Source organism: Anolis carolinensis, chromosome 6, assembly GCF_035594765.1.
Source record: "Anolis carolinensis isolate JA03-04 chromosome 6, rAnoCar3.1.pri, whole genome shotgun sequence".
Classification (NCBI taxonomy): Eukaryota; Metazoa; Chordata; class Lepidosauria; order Squamata; family Dactyloidae; genus Anolis; species Anolis carolinensis.
The window spans coordinates 19949426-19970629 of record NC_085846.1 but is presented as its reverse complement, the minus strand read 5'-3'; the positions used below and the strand labels follow the sequence as shown (position 1 = coordinate 19970629).

The following is a 21204-nucleotide window of genomic DNA, read 5'->3' as shown; positions in this document are numbered from 1 at the left end:
TTCCGGGCAGCTTTGAGCCCCGGCACCACTCTTTTCCTTTTTAAAAATTCCTTCTCTCTATTAATATTTTGGAAATTAAGGGAGGAGAATAAAGCAGCTCAAGTTGCATTGATTTGCGACATCAGTAAAGTGTGCCGACTCCTTTCCTGCAGTATTTTTCCTTTGCAAGACCCGAACATTTCCAACAGGGTTCTGCAGAAAGGTACAGTCGCCCTTCTCCGATTCCGTGGTTTAATTTGGGTGTGTCTACATTGCAGAGTTAACGCAGTTTGACACCGCTTTAACTGCCAAGGCTCACTCTATGAGATCATGGAAGCTGCAAGGTCTTGAGCTTCCTCTGCCAAATAATGTTGTTGTCCCACCAAACTACAAATGCCATGATTCTGTATTGATGCCAATCTGCATTAATTCTACGGTGTAGATCAGGCATGGGCAAACTTGGGCCCTCCAGGTGTTTTGGACTTCAACGCCCACAATTCCTAACAGCCGGTAGGGTTAGGAATTGTGGGAGTTGAAGTCCAAAACACCTGGAGGGCCCAAGTTTGCCCATGCTTGGTCTGCACTATATAATTAAATCAGTTTGAAACCACTTGAACTGCCATGGCTCTTTGCTATGGAGTCTTGGGATTAGTAGTTTGGAAAGATAACCAGCGCTCTGTGGCAGAGAAGGCTCAAGGCCTTGGAAAACTACACTCCCTTATACTGTACTTCTAAAGTGGTGTCAAACTGCATTAATTCAGCAGTGTAAACATGCTCCTTGAAAGTTGCATGTAAACATGCAGAAAAGGTCCATATTCCGGGAGAAAAAGGAAATACTGCATGAGAAGGGAGTAGTAGAGGATGTTGATTGACTTCTAGTGAATATCAGACAGGAATAGGAGTGTATTTGTATTGTTGTGCTTCTAAGACGAGTGTTGTGCCTTCAAGGGTGTGTCTACACTGCAGAATTAACACATTTTGGCACCACTTTTATTGCCATGGCTCCGTGTGACGGAATCCTGGGATTTGTAGTTTGGCAAGACACTCGCACTGTTTGGCAGAGAAGGCTAAAGACCTTGTGAAATGACAACTCGTAAGATGTCATACTGTAACACTGAGCTGTGGTGGGTAAACATAATGTGAAACTTCATTAATTTCTACAGTGTAGATGCACCCCAAGTTGTGTCCGACTTACGGTGACCCTCAAGCAAAATAATTTCGAAGTGGAGGAGAGGTTCATTTCCTTCAAGGGGTTGGAGATTTGAAATGCCACTCAGTTGTCTTTGAAAAAATTGTTTATGTATGTACAATATTTATTTTATTGACTTGTCCATGGTGGCATTTACACAGTAAAATGAATGCAGTTTGACACTACTTGGTCAATTGGTATGGAATCCAGGGAGGCACCAGTACTCTGGCAGAGAGGGCCAAAGACTTAAAAAGCTTGGGAAAACATCCAACCAAGCACAGCCTGGCTTTATAGAAATTAAGGACGATGTAAACCAATAGTACACATTTTAGAGGTGATCATTATAGATTGGAAGAGAAAAGAGAAAACATTGGAGGAAGCCAATGTTCTGTTCTGTCCTGGGCTGAGCTTATTGTTTGTCTGAACATTGAATTGCATACTTTCTAACAGCTGTTCTATGGTATGTGGGAAATGCAGTATTTCTGGAGACAACATGGGTGCAAGGGGGCCTATTCAATTGCATTGAGCTGAACACACGAAAGGGAAAGGGAGAACGTCAGATTCCCAAAAATTTAAGGTTGGCAAGGCAAATGTCAGGTAGGATTTTACCCTTCTGAAATTTATTTTAAAAGTACGAGAGTTCTTTGGTGGACCTGGAAGTGTGCAAATTTGCACATGCTAGGGCAATTTTACATTTCCTATAAAATTAATTCAGTTTGACACTACTTTAACTGCCATGACTCAATGCTATGCCATCCTCGGATTTTTAGTTTGGTGAAACACTAGTACTCTAGGCAACAGCTCCCATTGAATCCACAGCATTGAGCCATGGCAATTAAAATGATATTAAACTGCATTAATTCCACAGTGTAGATGCACCCAGAAAACAAAACTTCACTCAATCTGCTTTCTCAACTGTCCACCCTGAGGATTTTCACCTACAACTTGCATCAACACTAGCAAGCATTGGCAAAAGTGAAGGATTTATGGGAAGTGTAGTTCAAAAAGATCTGGAGAACCGTAGTGCAGGGCCAACCTCAATTTTAGGCCATATAATGCAGTTTAACTGCACTATGAAACTGCATTATATGGTTGTGTAAATGGGGTTTTAAATCAGAGGAAGAAGAGGGAAAGCAGTATATAAACCCTGCTAAAAAGATTTTAAAAATCCCTTCTTCTTCAGCCAGATAAAATCTAGAATTCATCTCTCTCCCTTTTATCCATACAATCACTAGAGGTCCATCTACACTGTGGAATTAATACAGTTTGGCACTACTTTCACTGCCATGACTAATTGCTGTACAGTCATGGGAGTTGCAGTTTTACAAGGTCTTTATTCTTTTCTGCCATGCAATACTAGAGCCCCACCAGACTACAAATGCAGGATACCATAACATTGAGTCGTGGGAGTTAAAAATAACCAAACTGCTTTAATTCTACAGTGTAGATGTACCCTGGGTTTTTCTCCCCCCCCCCCCCCCCCTGATGTTAGCGGGTTATTCACAGGCCTCCATTGTCAAATTTAGTTTGGCCCTACGGGCTTCTGCTCTAATTGCAACAACATATTTCTTGTTGTTATTATATTTAATTGTCAGGGGAAGCCAACAATTAAAGAATGGGAGGAGTTTTCATTGGGAGTTGCATGTGTCATAACAATACAAGAATGATGTCTAGATTATCCAGAACCGAAGCCTTTAGTGTGTGTGTTGTCAGAAGCAAGTTACATCAACATCCATATGAGAACATGCAGTGGCATCAGTGATGGATGCAGCGGGTATAAACTGCATCGGGTGACACCATCAGACAGTGTAACAGCAAAGAGACTGTCTATAAAAATTTTGTGCCGTATTTCAGCAGAATTTATTTTCTCATATGTGAAAATATCCCTGTAATTAGATATAATTGGATATAACCACAAAACAGTTCTCGTAAACCCATCTTGCATGTACAGTATGTCTAAACTCTTAACATTCTATATTAATATACTTTCTGAATCTTCTAATGCTCATGCGCTCCAGTTACATATATTGTTATTACCCAGTTTTGAATCACATTTTAAAAAATGTGTTCTCTTTTTTTAAAAAAATTACTGTTGGTGGTGGTGGGGGGGGGGGGGTTTGCTGTTGATTTTGCGAATTTTTTAATATTTTAATGATAATTTTTTTAGTTTGGTCTTGTCTAGTATGAGAAGAGGCCCATTGGGAAGACACCATGAGTTAAAACGATGGGTAGCACTAACCCAGTGGTTCTCAACCTGGGGTCACCAGATGTTTTTGGCCTACAACTCCCAGAAATCCCAGCCAGTTTACCAGCTGTAAGGATTTCGGGGAGCTGAAGGCCAAAAACATCTGGGGACCTCAGGTTGAGAACCACTGCTAACCTAGTATCTCTAACACTACTAGTATCTCAGCTTTTCTCCATGGAGCTTAAGATGGAATATACAGTGCCCACTTTTATCTTTACAGCAGTTTTGTATTGCTCAAGTCCCATTGCAGTACTTTAATCTATTATGTTATTTATTATGTCTCCAGCTTTCCAACTGGACCAGTTGAGGATTTTGCCTACCTGATTGGAAGCTGTTTTTAAAAAGTCTAAATAAGTAGACACATAACCCAATCTGAGAATGAGGAGGAAAATGACAGCCAAGCGGAATATGGTGGCCCAGTACCTCCAGTGTCCGGCTCCACCGGAGCAGCGAACGCAACCCCTGGTGAAAGTGGAGAAAGAGCCAGAGCCACCCGGTTCCGATTCGGTGGGTGTATTGGAAGGCTCTGTAAAAACCTACCGCATTGTTCCGGTTGGAAGTACTGGAGGCGGCTTAAAACTTGTGACACCTCAACAGACTCGGAGCGAACGACTGGAGACATCCCAGCGCTGGGAAATCCAGGGCCAGGAGTTACCAACTCCGGACCTGACGCCCGTGCAATCGCCCGCCTGGCGCAACCTGCAGGTACCCGAGCTGACGCTGACGGAGGATGTCGAGACCTACTTGGCAACCTTTGAGGATGTGGCAGAGGCCTGCAAGTGGCCCAGGGAGCAATGGGTGACTCGGCTCGTGCCGGCCCTCAATGGAACCGCGCTCCATGCCTACAACAGCTTGGATCCCAGAGAAAGCGGGGACTATGCAAAGGTCAAGGCGACTATCTTGCGAGAAGATGCGGTCAGCCAGGAGAGGCAGCGCCAGAACTTCCGTCACTTCCGTTACCAGGAGGCTGAAGGGCCCCGTGAGGCTTGTGCCCGGCTGCGGGGTCTCTGCCATCGCTGGCTGGAGCCGGAGAGCCGCACCAAAGAACAGATTGTGGAGCTCTTGGTCCTAGAACAGTTCTTGACCATCCTGCCAGAGGAAATGCAGGACTGGGTTCAGGAGTATCGTCCAAAGACCTGTATCCAGGCAGTGACCCTGGCAGAGCATTTCCTGCTGAAGCAGCAAGAGGGAGAAAGGTGGGATCAGCAGGTGAGACCACGTCAGCATGAGACCTGGAAGTCTAGGACGTGCAGGGCTGTGATCATACTGTACTAGGTTCTACATTAGATCTTAGAGGTGTGATCTAATCTAAAATCTAGCACTTTGCATTGATACCCAGGGAACATGATTTTAAATTTGCGGGTTGAGTTATCCCTTATCCAAAATATTTGGGAACAGAAGTGTTCGGTATTTTGAAAGATTTGCATGTACAGTCCTATATAGTCGGACACGACTGGACCTAACGTCAGGGGAAAACCAAATGTCTTTGACCAGCTCTGTATTATCTCCCCTAGATTGTTATTAATAGGTTCCACAAATAGATTTTTTTTCAAAGGTTAAAATACAGTAATCTGCCTATGTGGTTATTATTGTCATTTTTATCGCCATTATTTTGATGGGGCCCATGCTGCTGTTGCAGGTGTTGGGGCCATTTGTCTTTGAGGAAGCTGTGAATTTCTCAGAAACTGAGCAAGTGCCAATGGACACCAGACAGATGGTAATCTGCAGAGATGCCAAGGAAGAGCTTCACGAGAACCACTCTTCTCTAGGTAAGAGTATTTGTGGGACTTGTGCCTGGCATGTAGAGGAAACAGTGCAGTCGATCCTCCATTCTAGCGGATTTCTACAATATTTCTAGAAATTCTAGTCCCTTGAGTACAATTCTGTGGTCAACTTCTTAGAGAAGTGTCTCGCAGGTTTTTTTTTAATTGTCTTTTTATTCCCACTTTTGAGGTGGTCCTGTGCCCCTAACCCCAGCAGATGCTGAGATCTGACTGTATACACAGAGTGGCATGTGGAGATGAGCTTCTTACAAAAATCGAACCACATGTCCAGCAGCAAAAGACAGAACCATGTTTCTAGACCCATGTCAGAATATAAGAGAAATGTTTCATCTTTCCATGTTTGACATGTAGAAAACTTGTCAAATAGTTTGGTATATTTTTAGACTTGTAAATTATTCTTACTGATTTAAATGATTTAAAACTATTCATATTGGAATAGCTGAAAAAGTGGAGGTTAGATAGATAGATTCACTAATAATTTTTTCATTATTTTTTGTGGAAATAATAATAATAATAATAATAATAATAATAATAATAATAATAGTAATAATAATAATAATAACAATAATTTGTTACCTTTCTCTCATGGCTCAAAGTGAGGTATAACACAGTTAAAACACCCAGATAAAAACATGAAGAAATACATATAAAATAAAATACATATACAGACAGTCCCCAAGTTACAAACATCCGACTTACAAGTGACACATAGTTAGGAATGGGGGTGAGACAACAGGAAATCTACACCTCGGAAGGGAAATCCACTTCTGAAAGAGTTATCATGGGGAAAAGGTGACTCCACAGAAGCTTAATCTACAATCCTTGTTTCCACAACAAGCCAATTTTTTTCAAAATCCAATGAAAGTGAGGTGAAATCTTCTGAAAGGGGCACAGACAACAAAACCAACTCCACAGGGGTGTCAACCCTTCCCTATGCTATCAAAAGCTATATATATTTATTAATTAGTGGTCCCCAAGAATTAAAAGATGATCCACCGTTACTACACCATTGCAACAAGAGCAACTGGTCTCGTGAAACCCTCTTATAATACTGAGGCAACGGGGATGTCGGGAAGGAGAGGCTGGCTACCCATGAAAGGCGTGACAATGAGCCTCCTGACTGCTGCTTCTCCTCCTCTTCCCCCCTCCCCCTGAGTGGAGCCATTCCATGTGGCATCTGAAAGCAGGGGCGCCTTGGTGTCTTCATTTTTAGGCCTGTTTCTGGGGTTATTTGGGGTGCTGAATCAGAAAATTGCATTGGATACACCACATCAGCTCTAGATGATTGAATGTAGTTTTCTGTGGGCGAGCAGATGGCGACTACTGGGTAGCATATGTTCTGCATCAGAAACTAGAGCTGATGTGGTCTATCCAATGCAATTTTCTGAATCAGCAACCCAAATAACCAAACTGAATCTAAAGTTGACCAAAAACTGATTTGTAACCATTTGGTACTAATGTCCCTGAGTGGTCCCTGGTCAAAATGGTCCCTGATCAAAGTAGTTCATGGTCAAGTGGTTCCTGGTCGAAAAAAGGTTGGGAACCACTGACTTAAACAATGTACTTTGTTCCGACTTACAAACAAATTCAACTTAAGAAGAAACCTACAGAACCTATCTTGTGCATAACTTGGGGACTGCCTGTGTTAAATACGTAGTACAAAGATTAAAATACAATCCTAATAGAATGTAAGTTTAAAATATTTAGTTTAAAATTCACAAGGTATGTCTGCTTCTTTCATTGCAGAAGTGACAATCACAAAGCCTCAAATTGGTTAAACAAGTTTAGCATTGGTTAAAATCGTATCTTTTCTTTTATTCCTGCAGGAGATGAGAACCAGTCCAAAAACGAGGAAGAGTTCATCGTGCAAGAAAGTGCCAAGAGGCAAAAAAGCCATCTGCTTCCCAGCCTCCAGCCTGCCCACTTTCCCCCGCAAAACCCCGATGGACAGCTAGTCGCCAACAAGCAATCTGCTCACAAACAAGACGCACTTTTCCCCTGCCCTGAATGCGGGAAGAACTTCTCTCGTAAGTCCACCCTCACCAGACACCGGCGGGTGCACACAGGCGTCAAGCCCCACCAGTGCATCGAATGCGGCAAAAGATTCTTGCACAAGTTTAACCTGGTGAACCACATGCGAACCCACGTGCGAGAGGAGTCGAGCCGTTGTACGTTGTGTGGAAAAAATGCCAAGAGGAATTCAGGCCCCGGAGGTCAAGAGAGGAAAGCGGGGTGTTGCGAATGCACAGAAAGTTTTGGGCCGCCGTACAATACGGAGCAGATAATGCCTGAAGCTGGGGAATCCTTCAGTTGACTTAAATACTGAGGATAGAGAAGAGGGAAATTTGGAAGACTTGAAAGTAGAGAGAGGAGTTTTAGGAAATGCTCAGCCCCATGGGGAATGTACCTCTCTACCCTGGAACTTCCTAGAAGCTGGAATCACATTTGGAGAACGAAGCAGTTATCTTAGGTGCAATCGAAGCAAATAATGCCTTCCACAGCTCTTTTTTGGTTAATTATTTTATTTGTATTTTTGTTTGTTAATGTCTAGAAGCATCTAGAGGTGCATAAAGGGCAAGAAAATTTCTGCAGGAATAATAGAATACCAAATTTCAAAGAACATCTGATCGCAAGCACTTCTGGCCTTAACGAAATATTTTTCCTTGTGTGAATATAAGATAAAGCCACCTTGATTAGATACTCTTAAGAAAACAGTATGGTGGATGGATGTTATCCAGTTGTATGTTAGTTATTCATTATGTGGTCAGAGGGCTTATCTACACTGACACATAATGCAGCTTGAAACTGCATTGTGTGGTCAGTGTAGACTCATAATGCAGTTCAGTGCAATTAAACTGCATTATATGAGTCCGAACTCACTATATGTCAATATAGATGACACCAGAATTTGGGGCAGGCCTCCAGGTTATTCAAGGATGGAGAAAATGCATATTTCCCGATGTTGGACTACAATTCCCATCTTCTCAATGAGGAGATGTCAGGAAATTCAAGAAATTCTAGATGGACACATGTTTCTAACCCTTTGAGAGAATGTCACCTCAAAGGCCTTCAATCCAGTGCCTCTTTATCGAGTCATGTTCAATGTTGTGATAGAGATGAGAACTCATCCACTGTCTGTCAAGTTTTCTTTATGTTTCTTTTCTTTAAAAGTGCCTCAATAAGAGGTGAAAGAAATCACAAGAATATTTGTTGTCCATGTCTACTTTTCTGTTACGGTTGTTTGGGTGAGGAGTCCATGGTCTACTCAAACTCTAAACCATTTGTTGTGATGTGGAACAATAAATGTATTTTTCCCAACTAGAGCCTGGATAAAAATCCAAAGGTCTGTCTAGCTAGTTCCACAGACCCAAAGGGACTTTGGAGTTGGGTCTATACTGTTTTGAGAGTAATGACTACTTTAAAAAAGTTTTTGTTAATAAGAAATAGGAGCTCTGGGTCAAAATTCCCATTGGGTTATGTTTAAAAAAGCTCTTTGCATGTCTGCCTGGTTTGTTGTACATGCCTGTCAAACACATTTCAAGTATTTCAAAGACTTCTAACACTACCCGTTTTCTAACCCCTGTAACATTGTTCCTATACCAAAATTGCATGTTTGGGATTTTGCAACGGTTATAGCTGCATATGTAAATTTTAGATTTTTTTCTTTAAAAAAAACCAGGAAAAGAAATGTTTTTGTAATTTTTTATTAAAGCTTTATTTTTTGTAGTTTGCACATTAAAACAAAGTCTAATGTTGTAATAAGAACGTTTAGTTCCTGGTGTTTCACTACCTTTAGGGGATGGTCCCCAAGTTTGCTGTTTCCTTTCCGGGTAGACCAGTTGAACTTGAGAGTGCAGCATAGCTTTGGGATAGTAAAATGCATTGAATGCAGAGTAATTTTGCACATGCTTCTCTACCTACAGGCTGATTTCAGAAACATTAGATCTGAAACTCATGTAAGTTATATTTTAGGCTGCGGTGCTAAAATCTCAGGCACTACTCTAACTCCAAGTTTCTTCCTTTCACCCTGTGGGCCAGAAAACATCGACCAGGTCTGCAAATGTGGAGTAAAATCCAGTAACAGTGAATCTGTATTGAGAAAGTCAGGTTACATGCCAGCAAAAAATACTGGAGGTCTCTGGGGAAAATTCACCTTGATTTGGGGGAGTTGTAGTTCACCTACAACCAGAGAGCACTCTGAACACTGATGAATCTGGGCCAAACTTGGCACACATACCTGATATGCTGAAATTTGATTACTGGAGGGTTTTGGGGGGAGCTGACCTTCCTTTCTGGGAGTTGTAGTTCACCCACAACCAGGGAAACTGTGACCTCCACTGATGATGGACCTGGTCCAACTTGGTACACAGAACCCCATGACTAACTCAACCTACTGGAGGGGTTTGAGGGCACTGGCTCACCATAGTGGGAGTTGTAGTTTACCCTACAGCCAGAGAACACACTGAACTCCACCAATGATGCATCTAGAGCAAACTTGCCTGATATCACAAACTTTTAAGTATTGATGGAGTTTCTCAGGGTTAACCTGGCATGATGTCATGTGTAGCCAATCTACTACATTATGTATTTTGTACAATTAAAAATTGACTTTTTCAAATAACCCGGGCAACACAGGGTACCCAGCCTAGTACTACAATAAAAACTATATAACTCATTTCTTCGATTCTAAGACACATTCTCCCCCCCCCCCCCCCCAAAAATAATAATAATAAACATCTCTAAAAAAGAGCTGTGTCTTAGAATTGCAGGAACTTTTTTAATAGACTGTATCAATAAAGCTTTTTTTTCTGTTGGTGGTACTGAGATTAGTGTGCATCTTAGACTAGAAGAAATCTGGCAATTGCAACCCATTGCACCACCGGGGCTCCTTCCAGAGCATTGAACCATGGCAGTTAAAGTGGTGTCAAACTGCATTAACTCTGCAGTGTAGATGTGCGCATAGATCAGCACTGAAGTGTTTGCTTCAGCGGTAGTTTTTGGATGTTGCGAAAGTGCAGCAATTTGTTTGTTACTCCTCCATTTATTGACTTTTTCTTTGTCCAGGGAGAGGTGGTTGTTTAATTTCTCTACCTACTGTGCCAGAAATAACTTGGCAAGCTTTGGATATGATATACCTAAGACTGCTGGAAGGGAGGCGTTGCCACACATTTAAAAGCCAAGCGTGAGAATGTGGAAACCTTGCTGTCTTCTTGAGTGGCAGAAATCCTATCCAATATTTGCAGCAGATAAACAGGTTGTTTTAGAGTTGCCAAGAGCTTCACTTTTCATGGGGCCATCTCCAAGTGAGAGACAAAGGTACAGTCATCTACACTTGAGGGGCTTAGCTCCAGGTAAGAAATTATTGTTGTTGTTGTTAAGTGCCGAAGCTATGTGCCAATCTCCAGCTCAGATATGAAAACAGCAGCTTGCTTAAACTTGCAAGACTTCACTGATGTGTTGCTGCAACTTGCAAAAGCTCTTTTGGAACAGCATCGGATAAAATTGGTAGGGGGGGGCGGGGAGATACCAAATTGCACATTTAATGTTACAGAAAATGTTTTTTCACCATTTCAATTGATATATGTATTTATATAAAACAGTACAAAATACCTAAAGAAAAGTGTTGTGCCCACTGACATGTTTTATATGAATGATACGGAAGTTTTGGGTGCATCTACACTGAAGAATGAACACAGCTTGACACCACTTGAACTGCCATGGATCAAGGCTATGGAATCTTGAAAGTTGTAGTTTGGCAAAGGAGGCTAAAAAACTACAGTGTAAATGTCCCCAAAGTCTCCTTTATGTGATGCCCTGATAGGTCTAGCAGAGAGCTATGTTCTTAGAATCAAATAATTATACAGTTGGAAGAGACCACTTGGACCATCTAGTCCAACCCTCGGCCAATCAAATCATCCTCAACAGATGGCCATCCAGCCTCTGTTTAAAAGCTTCCAAGGAAGGAGCTTCCACCACACTCTGAGGCAGTGAGTTCCACTGTTGACCTGCTCTTACAGTTAGGAAGTTCTTCCTAATGTTCAGGTGGAATCTCCTTTTCTGTAATTTGAACCCATTGCTCCTCATTTCCAGAGCAGCAGAAAACAAGCCTGCTCCTTCCTTATGACACCCTTTCACATATTTATACATGGCTATCATGTCTCCTCTCAACCTTCTCTTCTGCAGGCTAAACATACCCAGCTGTTTAAGATGTTCCCGATAGGGATTCATGGTCTCCAGACCTTTGATAAATTGAGTTGCCCTGCTCTGGACACCTTCCAGCTTGTCAATATCACTTTTGAATTGTGGTGGCCAGAATATATATACACAATATTCCAGGTGAGGTACAATTGAAGCAGAATAGAGGGGCACCACGATTTCCCTTGATTTAGACCAGTGATTCGCAACCTGTGATCCATGGACCACTAATAGTCCCCAAGAACTAAATATGGTCTGCGGCTTCACCTTAGCTATACACCGTTGCAACAAGGGCGACTGATCTTGCAAAACTCTCTTATAGTGCCGAGGCAATGGGGATGTCGGGAGGGGAGAGACTGACTACCCAGAGATGGTGCAATACCAAGCCTCCTGACTGCTACTTCTCCTCTTCCTCCCTCCCCCTGAGCAGAGCCATTCCATGTGGCGCCTGGAAGTGGGGACACCTTGGTGTCTCTGTTTTTAGCCCTGTTCCTAGGGTGCTGATTCAGAAAATTACATTGGATAGACCACATCAGCACTAGATTATTAAATATGGTTTTCTGTGGGCGAGCAGATGGCAACTACTGGATAGCATATGTTGTGTATCAGAAACACAACATTGGATAGAGCTGATGTGGTCTATCCAATGCAATTTTCTGAATCAGCACCCCAAATAACCAAGCTAAATCTAAAGTTGACCAAAAACCGATTCGTAACCCTTTTGGTACAAATGTTGGAGAGTGGACCCTGGTCAAAGTGACCCCTAGTTAAAGTGATCCCTGGTCAAAACAAAAATTGGGAACCACTGATCTAGACACTACACTCCTTTTGATGCAGCCCAAAATCCCATTGGCTTTTTTAGCTGCTGCATCACACTGTTGGCTCATGTTCAACTTGTTGTTCACGAAGACTCCAATATCTTTCTCACATGGACTGTTGCCGAGCCAGGCTTCACTCATTTTGTATCTTTGCTTTTCATTTTTTTTCTGCCTAAGTGTAGTATCTTACACTTTGTCCTTGTTGAAATTCATTTTGTTAGTTTTGGCCAAGCGGCTCTCTAATCCGCTAGGGTGATTTTAAATTCTGATCCTGTCCTCTGGAGTATTAGTTTTCCCTCCTAATTTGGTGTCATCTGCAAACCTGATCAGCATGCCCTCTAAACCTTCATCTAAGTCATTAATAAAGATGCTGAACAGAACTGGACTCAGGACCGAACCCTGCAGCACTCCATCAGTCACTTCTTTCCAAGATGAAGAGAAAACACTGGTGAGTGCCCTTTGGATTTGGTCACTTAACCAATTACAAATCCACCTAATATTAGCATTGCCTAGTTTGCTTGCAAGAACATCATGGGGCACCTGAAATCAGGATATGCTACATCCACAGCGTTCCCTGCATCTGCCAAGCTTGTAACCCTATCGAAAAAAGAGATAAAATTAGTCTGGCATGACTTGTTTTTGATAAATTCTCAGAGATCATGTAGGAAAAGAACTCTGTACATGCCCAGAGGTGCCATCTGCAGCAGAGGGCCTATGTTCTCAGAGTTAATACTGCAAAAGCACTCCGTACATGCCCAGAGTCACTATCACCTTTACTAGATGCTCGGATGTTTTTCTCAGAGGTCGTGTAGGGAAAGCACTCTCTGCACATGCCCAGAGACATTATCTCTTTTATGTGATAGCAGCAGTCTTATGTTCTTCTCAACAGTCATGCAGGAAAAGCATTTTGCTGCTGCTCAGTCGTTTAGTCGTCTCCGACTCTTCGTGACCTCATGGACCAGTCTACACCAGAGCTCCCTGTCGGCCGTCACCGCCCCCAGTTCCTTCAATGTCAACCCAGTCACTTCAAGGATACCATCCATCCATCTTGTCCTTGGTCGGCCTCTCTTCCTTTTTCCTTCCATTTTCCCCAGCATCGTGATCTTCTCCAAGCTTTCCTGTCTCCTCATGATGTGACCAAAATACTTCAGCTTTGCCTCTAATATACTTCCCTCCAGTGAGCAGCGGGCATTATTTCCTGGAGGATGGACTGGTTGGATCTTCTTGCGGTCCAAGGCACTCTCAGGATTTTCTTCCAGCACCAGAGTTCAAAAGCGTCTATCTTCCTTCGCTCAGCCTTCCTTATGGTCCAGCTCTCGCATCCATAGGTTACTATGGGGAATACCATGGTTTTGACTATGCGGACTTTCATTGCCAGTGTGATGTCTCTGCTCTTCACTATTTTGTCAAGGTTGCCCATTGCTCTCCTCCCAAGAAGTAAACGTCTTCTGATTTCCTGGCTGCAGTCTGCATCTGCAGTGATCTTTGCACCTAGAAATATAAAGTCTGTCCCTGCCTCCACGTTTTCTCCCTCTATTTGCCAGTTATCAATAGGTGTAGTTGCCATGATCTTGGTTTTCTTGACGTTTAACTGCAACCCAGCTTTGGCACTTTCTCACATGCACAAAGGCACCATTTCCTTGTAGGTGATGCTCTCTGATGAGTCCAGCAGAGGGCTCCTGTCCTTCTCTTTCTCTAGCCTCTCCTTGGTGTCTTTCCGATATCTCCATCAGGGGGCGCTCGAGAGTCGTGCTTCCTTTTCTCGGCTGGAATCCTCAAAGCAGGAAGACAGAGCGCTGGGGGGTGTCTTCCGCCGCGCGCCGGCCTGGTTGCAACTTGCAAGCTTGAGCCCAGATCCAAGACAACTGGGGAGGCATTCCTCCAGGTACGGGTCCAAAACGCCCTGTCCTTCGAGAAGGACACGAAAGCCGGGGCTCAGAGAAATTGGGGGTGTGTTTCCGTCCATTAATTGGCTGCCCCCCACTCCCACCTTCCAGGGATGCATGATTAACCCTATGCAGGCAAATGCATTCATTTGCCTGCTATTGCATACATGTATGTCTCTTTTAGCATTTCCTTTTGAAGTCTGCATGGACTACCTTATATGTCAAACGCCTCATAAGCGTTTGAAATACAGGCTTATAAGCAGAAACTGGATGGCCATCTGTTGGGAATGCTTTGATTATGTGTTCCTGCATGGCAGGGGGTTGGACTGGATAGCACTTGAGGATCTCTTCCAACTCTATGATTCTATGGCTGTTTTAGCATTTCATATGAGTTTTGCAATAAAAAAATAATACAGTAGAGTCTCGCTTATCCAACCTTCACTTACTCAACGTTCTGTATTATCCAACGCAGTCGGCTTTTTAGTAGTCATTGTTTTGTTGTCAATGTTTTCAATACATTGCAATGTCTTGGTGTTAAATTCTTGAATACAGTAATTACTACATAATGTTACTGTGTATTGAACTGCTTGTTCTGTTAATTTGTTGTAAAACATGTTTTGGTGCTTAATTTGTAAAATCATAATGTAATTTGATGTTTAATAGGTATTTCCATAATCTCTCCTTATTATCCAGCATTTTTGCTTATCCAACGTTCTTCCGGCCCATTTATGTTGGATAAGTGAGACTCTACTGTATACTTCCTCAACCTTCCTAATTCTGCAACCTTTTAATACAGGTACTGTATTCCAAAATCTGGAAGAAAAAATCCAAAACACTTGTGGTGGATAAAGGATCCTCAACCTGCATTGATAGTTATAAATCAGGGAGAGGGAATCTTTGACCCTTCAGATGATGTTGGACTCCATCACCCATCAGCCCCTGCAGCATGAGCCATAGGAAGGCATCCTTGGGGGTGTCAATGTTGGGAGGACAGAGACTGCCCATCCCTATCTTTAACAGATGTCAACAACTTTACATATAAATGTATTGTCATTATTTTGCATTTTATTGATGTCTGTGTGAGTCTTGTTTGTATTTTGGTATATGAATTTTAATAGTGAGTTGTATCTGTCTATTTTAACCATGTTGTATCTTGCCTCAAGCCGCAACTACTTGAGTTGGGTGGGTAACAAATAATAATAATAATAATAATAATAATAATAATAATAAGCCAGTACAAGTGGTTCCGGTGGTAATTGGCGCATTGGGTGCCATGCCAAAAGATCTCAGCCGGCATTTGGAAACAATAAACATTGACAAAATTATGATCTGTCAGCTGCAAAACGCCACCTTACTGGGGATCTGCACTCATCATCCAAAAATACATCACATAGTCCTAAACACTTGGGAAATATTCGACTTGTGATTTTGTGATACGAAATCCAGCATTTATATCTCGTTTGCTGTGTCACACTGTGTCTTTGTGTCAATAATAATAATAATAATAATAAAAATTATTATTAATGTTGTTGTTGTTGTTTGTACATACACTAAATTATTCTTAAATGTGCTAATTTGATCCATATTATTTTTTCTTCTGTAGATTACGTTTACTTTGAAGAGTGGCAAGACAACCCAGTTCAGAGAAAACACATCTCTTTCAGAGGTATAGCTTTTATTTTATCAACTGAATGCTGTGATTGTGGCAACATAACTTCTAATCTATTCAGAGAGCATTTTATCTGGTTCTTTATTTGAGAACCTTATTTCTGTGCTCCATCATATGCTGCATATTTAAATTCTCATGACATACTGAAAAATATGGTTGTGGAATGTAACCAACTTGCTTTTACTTTTGGGAGGATTCTCTAAGGAAATTTCCACATGGAAGTGACATTTTTTACCAACACCAACTTCCTTCCTCCTCCCTTGTTGCACCTTCAGAAATGCTCTTCTGCCTCTGAAATCTTCCATGGACAGATGGAGCTATTCTATCTGCAGAAGGAAGATCTGGAGCCAAGCCAGTGTTTACATAGCACTTCTCAATGCTCGAGACATAACATGCACTTTCAAGGCGATATGGAAATATACATCTTGTCGGAAAATGCAGTTTGAAGGGAAGGGTGACCAGTTGAGGCACGACTACATTTTAGTGATAGTACAACCATACGCATACATTTCGGATTCCACAATTCTTTGCATGTTTATTCAGTAGTACAGTTGGCCCCCCATATCCACGGATTCTGCATTTACAGATTCAACAGATCCCTAAAATTGCAAAAAGCAAACTTTGATTTTGTCATTTTATAAAAAGGACATCATTTTACTATGCCACAGTATATAATGGAACTTAGATTCTGGTATTCACAGAGGGTCCTAAAACTCCCACAGATACCAAGGGCTCACTGTAAATCCCAGCAGTCAGTGGGGCTTACTCCCAGGTAAGCAGGCACAGGATTATATTACAAGTCCCATTGGTTTCAGTGAGAAACTAAGATCCCATTTACACTGTCCTTATATCCCAGGATCTGATCCCAGAATATCTGTTTATCCCAGATTATATGGCAGTGGAGACTCATATTATGCAGTTCAAAGCAGATAACCTGAGATCAGATCCTGAGATATTAGGACAGTGGAGAAGGGGCCTAAGGCTGCAATCCTATAACTGCTTATCAGGAAATAAACCCTGTTGAATTCAGTGAGATTTCTGAAAAGAGATTTCTAAAACTGCCCTGTTAAGGACATTTTGTGTCCTTGCCATTTTTGACTTCTTTTATTTGTTTTTTTCTATGATGTCATTGATTTCTTTACTCTGCTTGCAGGTGCCATGGGGGACTTGGGCCTGGGCCGGGAATTTCATACCTGGCACCAGTTCAGCCTCTTCTTCGATGACTGGTGTGAAAAGCACAAGGTGCTGTTCATCATCGCCAGCCTGAAGCCACTCATCTCCCTTCGCCAGAACCCACCCCCTTATCAGCCCAGCTTGGCCGAGACACTCCGCTTCCGTTTTGTGCGTCTCATCTGCAAACACAGTGGGACCTATGTTGGACAAAGCACGGTGCAACGGAACCACCAGTAAGTTGGTTTTAGTATGAATATGATTATTATAAAGTACTCCCTGTTTGTATTGTGTTTCATGTGAGAGGACAGGACCTTGCTCCATGATGCTTGCAATCTCAGATTCATTACTGGAGTGACAACAGAAGAAGGGGAGGAGGAATAAACTGGAAAACACTATTGTATGTGCTCAGATCCTGTTACTAACTGGAGTTTCCATGAAATTATAAGGAAGTTGTGTTCAGATTTTAGGGAAGAGGGATTTCAAGGAACCAAGACAAGTACTATTTCACAGTTTTTCTGGGAATCAGTTGCAAGAACATGGAGCGGCAAGGGAGAAAGGGTGGAATATTCTGCAAAAACAGGATTTTGCTGTGTAGAATAAGACAAATGTTCTTGGGCACCTCATTCTGATTGCAAAATCTGAAAGAAAACATTGGTTTGTATTGTTCTGCCCCATTTCAGTCACAGATGGCAACTCTTTAATAGACCCACAGGGGTAGTTCTCATGCTGGGTATGGGGTTCAGACTGTGGCATAGAAAATGTTTTTGGTGGGCTGAAACTTCCATAATCTCAGCCATGCTGGCTGGGGGATTCTGGGACTTGTGGTCAAATCAAATAACCCTTTCAAGCATCTCCATCTTCTTAAGAACCTTCTCCTAGTCTTCTTAACCCAAACAACTTTCACAATTGAAATGTGGAGAAGATTCCTAGCCCAGTTCAGATATTCACCTGATGATGTAAAGGACTAAAATATCAGAAGAAAACCAGTGTAATGATTTGAATGTTGGACTCTTGACTCTGGAGACTGGGGTTCATATCCCCACTCAGCTGTGAAAACCCACTGAGTAGCCCTAGGCAAGTAGCACCCTCTCAGCTCCAAAAAAAAAAAACACACACCTCAAGTTTGTTCTAGGGTCACCATAGGTAGAAAACTACCAGAAGGCACACCGTAACAATAATAACAAAATGTCATATGGATATGAGGAAATCTCAGAAGTTTCCTTCACAAATTCCTGAGCATTCAAAGTAGATTAGACCTCTGTGTATTGAGCACAAAGTTTTGAATGGTTATAAAATTGTGTGAGCTCTATATATGAAGGGATATTTTGGGATAGAGTTTGTCTGCCACCCAGAGATTTATCACTAGTTTTTATCTGATATGTGTTTGGATGACAGTTGTTACTTGTTACCTGATCAACTAATCCATTTGATTTCCTCCTCTGTTGCAGCAGTGAGAAGATTGACTGCCCAGCTTCCATCACCCTACGCTTAGGCCCCAAGAAGGACCGCCTGGTGGTGATTGAATCCAACCTAGAGCACAACCACCGCTTGTCTGAACTGGAGTTCTCCCATTACTTCAAGCGGCACCAGCTGAGAGCCAGCCTGGGGCTGCCCATCCGTATTACCAACAGCATATCGAAGCGCTTCCTGGCACCTGACCTTATCTGGAACCTGGAGGACTATAGCAAAGCGAAAGACAAAGGCATGTGTGAGCTCCTGGCTGTTCTGGATGGGCTCTTCAAGACTGATGGGGGTGCCAAGGTCAAAATGGTGTTCCAGGAGGACGCGGCTGTCCTCAATTGCATCTTCCTGGCCACCTCACACATGTGCAAACTGGTGCAACGATTCCCGGCTCGCCTTTTTCTGGAACGTGCTGCCTGTCTCAATGCAGAGTTTGAGCTCTATACAATACTGTGCCAAGATGCCAATGGACGTGGTCGTGAGGTGGCTTATTGCCTGGCGCGACAGGGGCTGCCTGACCTCCTTATATTTATGGTGGCCTCTTTGGTGCAGAGTGCCCCAGATATTAAACTGCGGGTGAAGGTGATCACAGTTGGGGCTGGTGCAACTGGGCTGGATGCCATAGAGGATGTGTTGCCATGTGCCCAGGTGCAAATCTGTCGCCTGCAGGTCTTGGAGACCCTCTATCTCAAGGCCTCTGAATTGGCTGTGCCAAAGGAAGATCAGATCCACAACCTGCTGCTCAACCTGGCAAACTCTGACTCACCCCAGGTCTATAGCCAGTATCTGAGTGATCTGGAAGATATGGCTCCATCCTCCTTTCTACAGTACATCCTGGAGTGCTGGCACCCCCACAAAGACATGTGGGTAGAGTGTTGGGCCTTTGAGAAAAACCAAGAATGTTCCTTTCTGGACCACTTTGGTGCCCATCGCCACAAGCTTTTGGCAGCACTCAATTCTCCTATGACACTGGCCGCAGGTTTACAAGGCCTCCTGGGTCTCCAGACTTTACATGTGGAGACATCAACATTCAATGTATCTCCTGTGGCTGAGCTGTACCGTGCTGCATGCCTGTCTGATTGCACTGAAATGGTCACTGAGGAATTGGACTTGGTACCCCACGCACACTACGACCTGAAAGAGACACCCAAGGGATACCTTTTGGGAGGGCACACCTGCTCTTTTCTTGTAAGCCAGGACATGGCCACTTGCAGCTGCTCCATTTACTTGACTTGTCAGCTGCCCTGCCGGCACATTTTTGCCATACGCCTTTGGGTTGGAGAGCCTTTGTTTGATCCCTGCTTGCTGCCTAACTTGCCAGACAAACGTCAAGAAACCACAGTCCAGGATGAATGCTAGCTGTTGGACACATTGGACCAAGTCAGCTTAATAATATGCCATAGTCACCGCTGGAAAAAAATTACTTGTTTGGATACAAGTCTAAGTCTACACTTCCTGTTTTGCAGGCTGGGGAATTCTGGGACTTGCGGTCCAAACAAGGAGTGTTTCCTATTGCACTGGATGGCTGGGCAGAGCTTTGGTGACCACCACAATCATTATCATTCTTTGCTGCAAATAAAATATTGGTCTCATTGGACTCATGCACCTTTGAGTGGAAGCAAATCCAGCCTGGGGAATCAAACCTAATAAAGCAGCCTAATAACCAGGGACCAGCTACTGTGCCCACCCATGTGCCAACCAAATGTCTCAGGTGCTAAGAAATATCACATATGAGCCACCATAATCAGTGTTACTGAGACACAGTGAGTTCCCACAGCTATTCTAGAAAAAAGCAAACAAATAGGTACAGTTTAAAGCAGAGCATCCTCGTGTTATCTAACTAGTGAGTTGACAACTCTCCCCCTGTGGTACTAGGGACCAGTATCAGATTTGTGTCCATTAGGTGTAAACACTTTTTTCCTTCTTGGAAATTTCCCAGGGACTAGCACTGCTCCACAAACCAGTATTTTTGAGTATCATTGATTTAGGATAGTGTTGGGGTCATGAAGTTTGTAGACAGTTACTGTGATTTTTTAGACATAATAATAATAATAACACATTTTATTAATTATTGACACTTAGACACTAGTTTGTTCTGCAAAGCCAAATGATGGCTGGTTAAAAACATACACAGTAGAGTCTCACTTATCCAACATTCGCTTATCCAACATTCTGGATTCATCGTCATTACAATCATTCAGTCGTTTTCGACTCTTCGTGACCTCATGGACCAGTCCACGCCAGAGCTCCCTGTCGGCCGTTGGCGCCCCCAGTTCCTTCAAGGACATTCTGGATTATCCAACGCATTTTTGTAGTCAGTGTTTTCAATACATCGTGATATTTTGGTGCTAAATTCATAAACACAGTAATTACTACATAGCATTACTGCATATTGAACTACTTTTTCTGTCAAGTTTGTTGTATAACATGATGTTTTGGTGCTTAATTTGTAAAATCAACCTAATTGGATGTTTAATAGGCTTCTCCTTCATCTCTCCTTATTATCCAACATATTCGCTTATCCAACGTTTTGCCGGCCTGTTTATGTTGGATAAGTGAGACTCTACTGTATTTATATATATATATACACACACCCAAACATACCAGTAGATGTATATATGAATATATATGAACACACAAATACATCTATACACACACCAATCTATATTTTATAGTAATAAAGTCTGTATGTGTGTATATGTATGTATGTGGGCGAGTATTTTTGTGTCCAATTTCCTATGGGTTCCCACGTCCAGAGACAACAGCGACTCCCACCAATGACGGATCTGAACCAAAATTAACACA

General features: G+C 42.5%; 2 protein-coding genes across 2 annotated transcripts; both read left to right on the top strand.

The window, feature by feature from the left end:
* LOC103279781 (zinc finger and SCAN domain-containing protein 16) lies at window positions 1–8962 on the top strand. The gene is made up of 4 exons (XM_008116496.3): window positions 1–202; window positions 3700–4622; window positions 5053–5182; window positions 7024–8962. Exons 2-4 carry the CDS (start codon window positions 3792–3794, stop codon window positions 7509–7511), a joined length of 1449 nt encoding a protein of 482 aa, XP_008114703.1. The 5' UTR covers window positions 1–202; window positions 3700–3791; the 3' UTR covers window positions 7512–8962.
* Window positions 8963–13938: 4976 nt separating this feature from the next.
* On the top strand, window positions 13939–19996 carry zswim9 (zinc finger SWIM-type containing 9). The gene is made up of 4 exons (XM_062983873.1): window positions 13939–14095; window positions 15700–15762; window positions 16919–17171; window positions 18387–19996. Exons 3-4 carry the CDS (start codon window positions 16924–16926, stop codon window positions 19756–19758), a joined length of 1620 nt encoding a protein of 539 aa, XP_062839943.1. The 5' UTR covers window positions 13939–14095; window positions 15700–15762; window positions 16919–16923; the 3' UTR covers window positions 19759–19996.
* Window positions 19997–21204: the final 1208 nt, after the last annotated feature.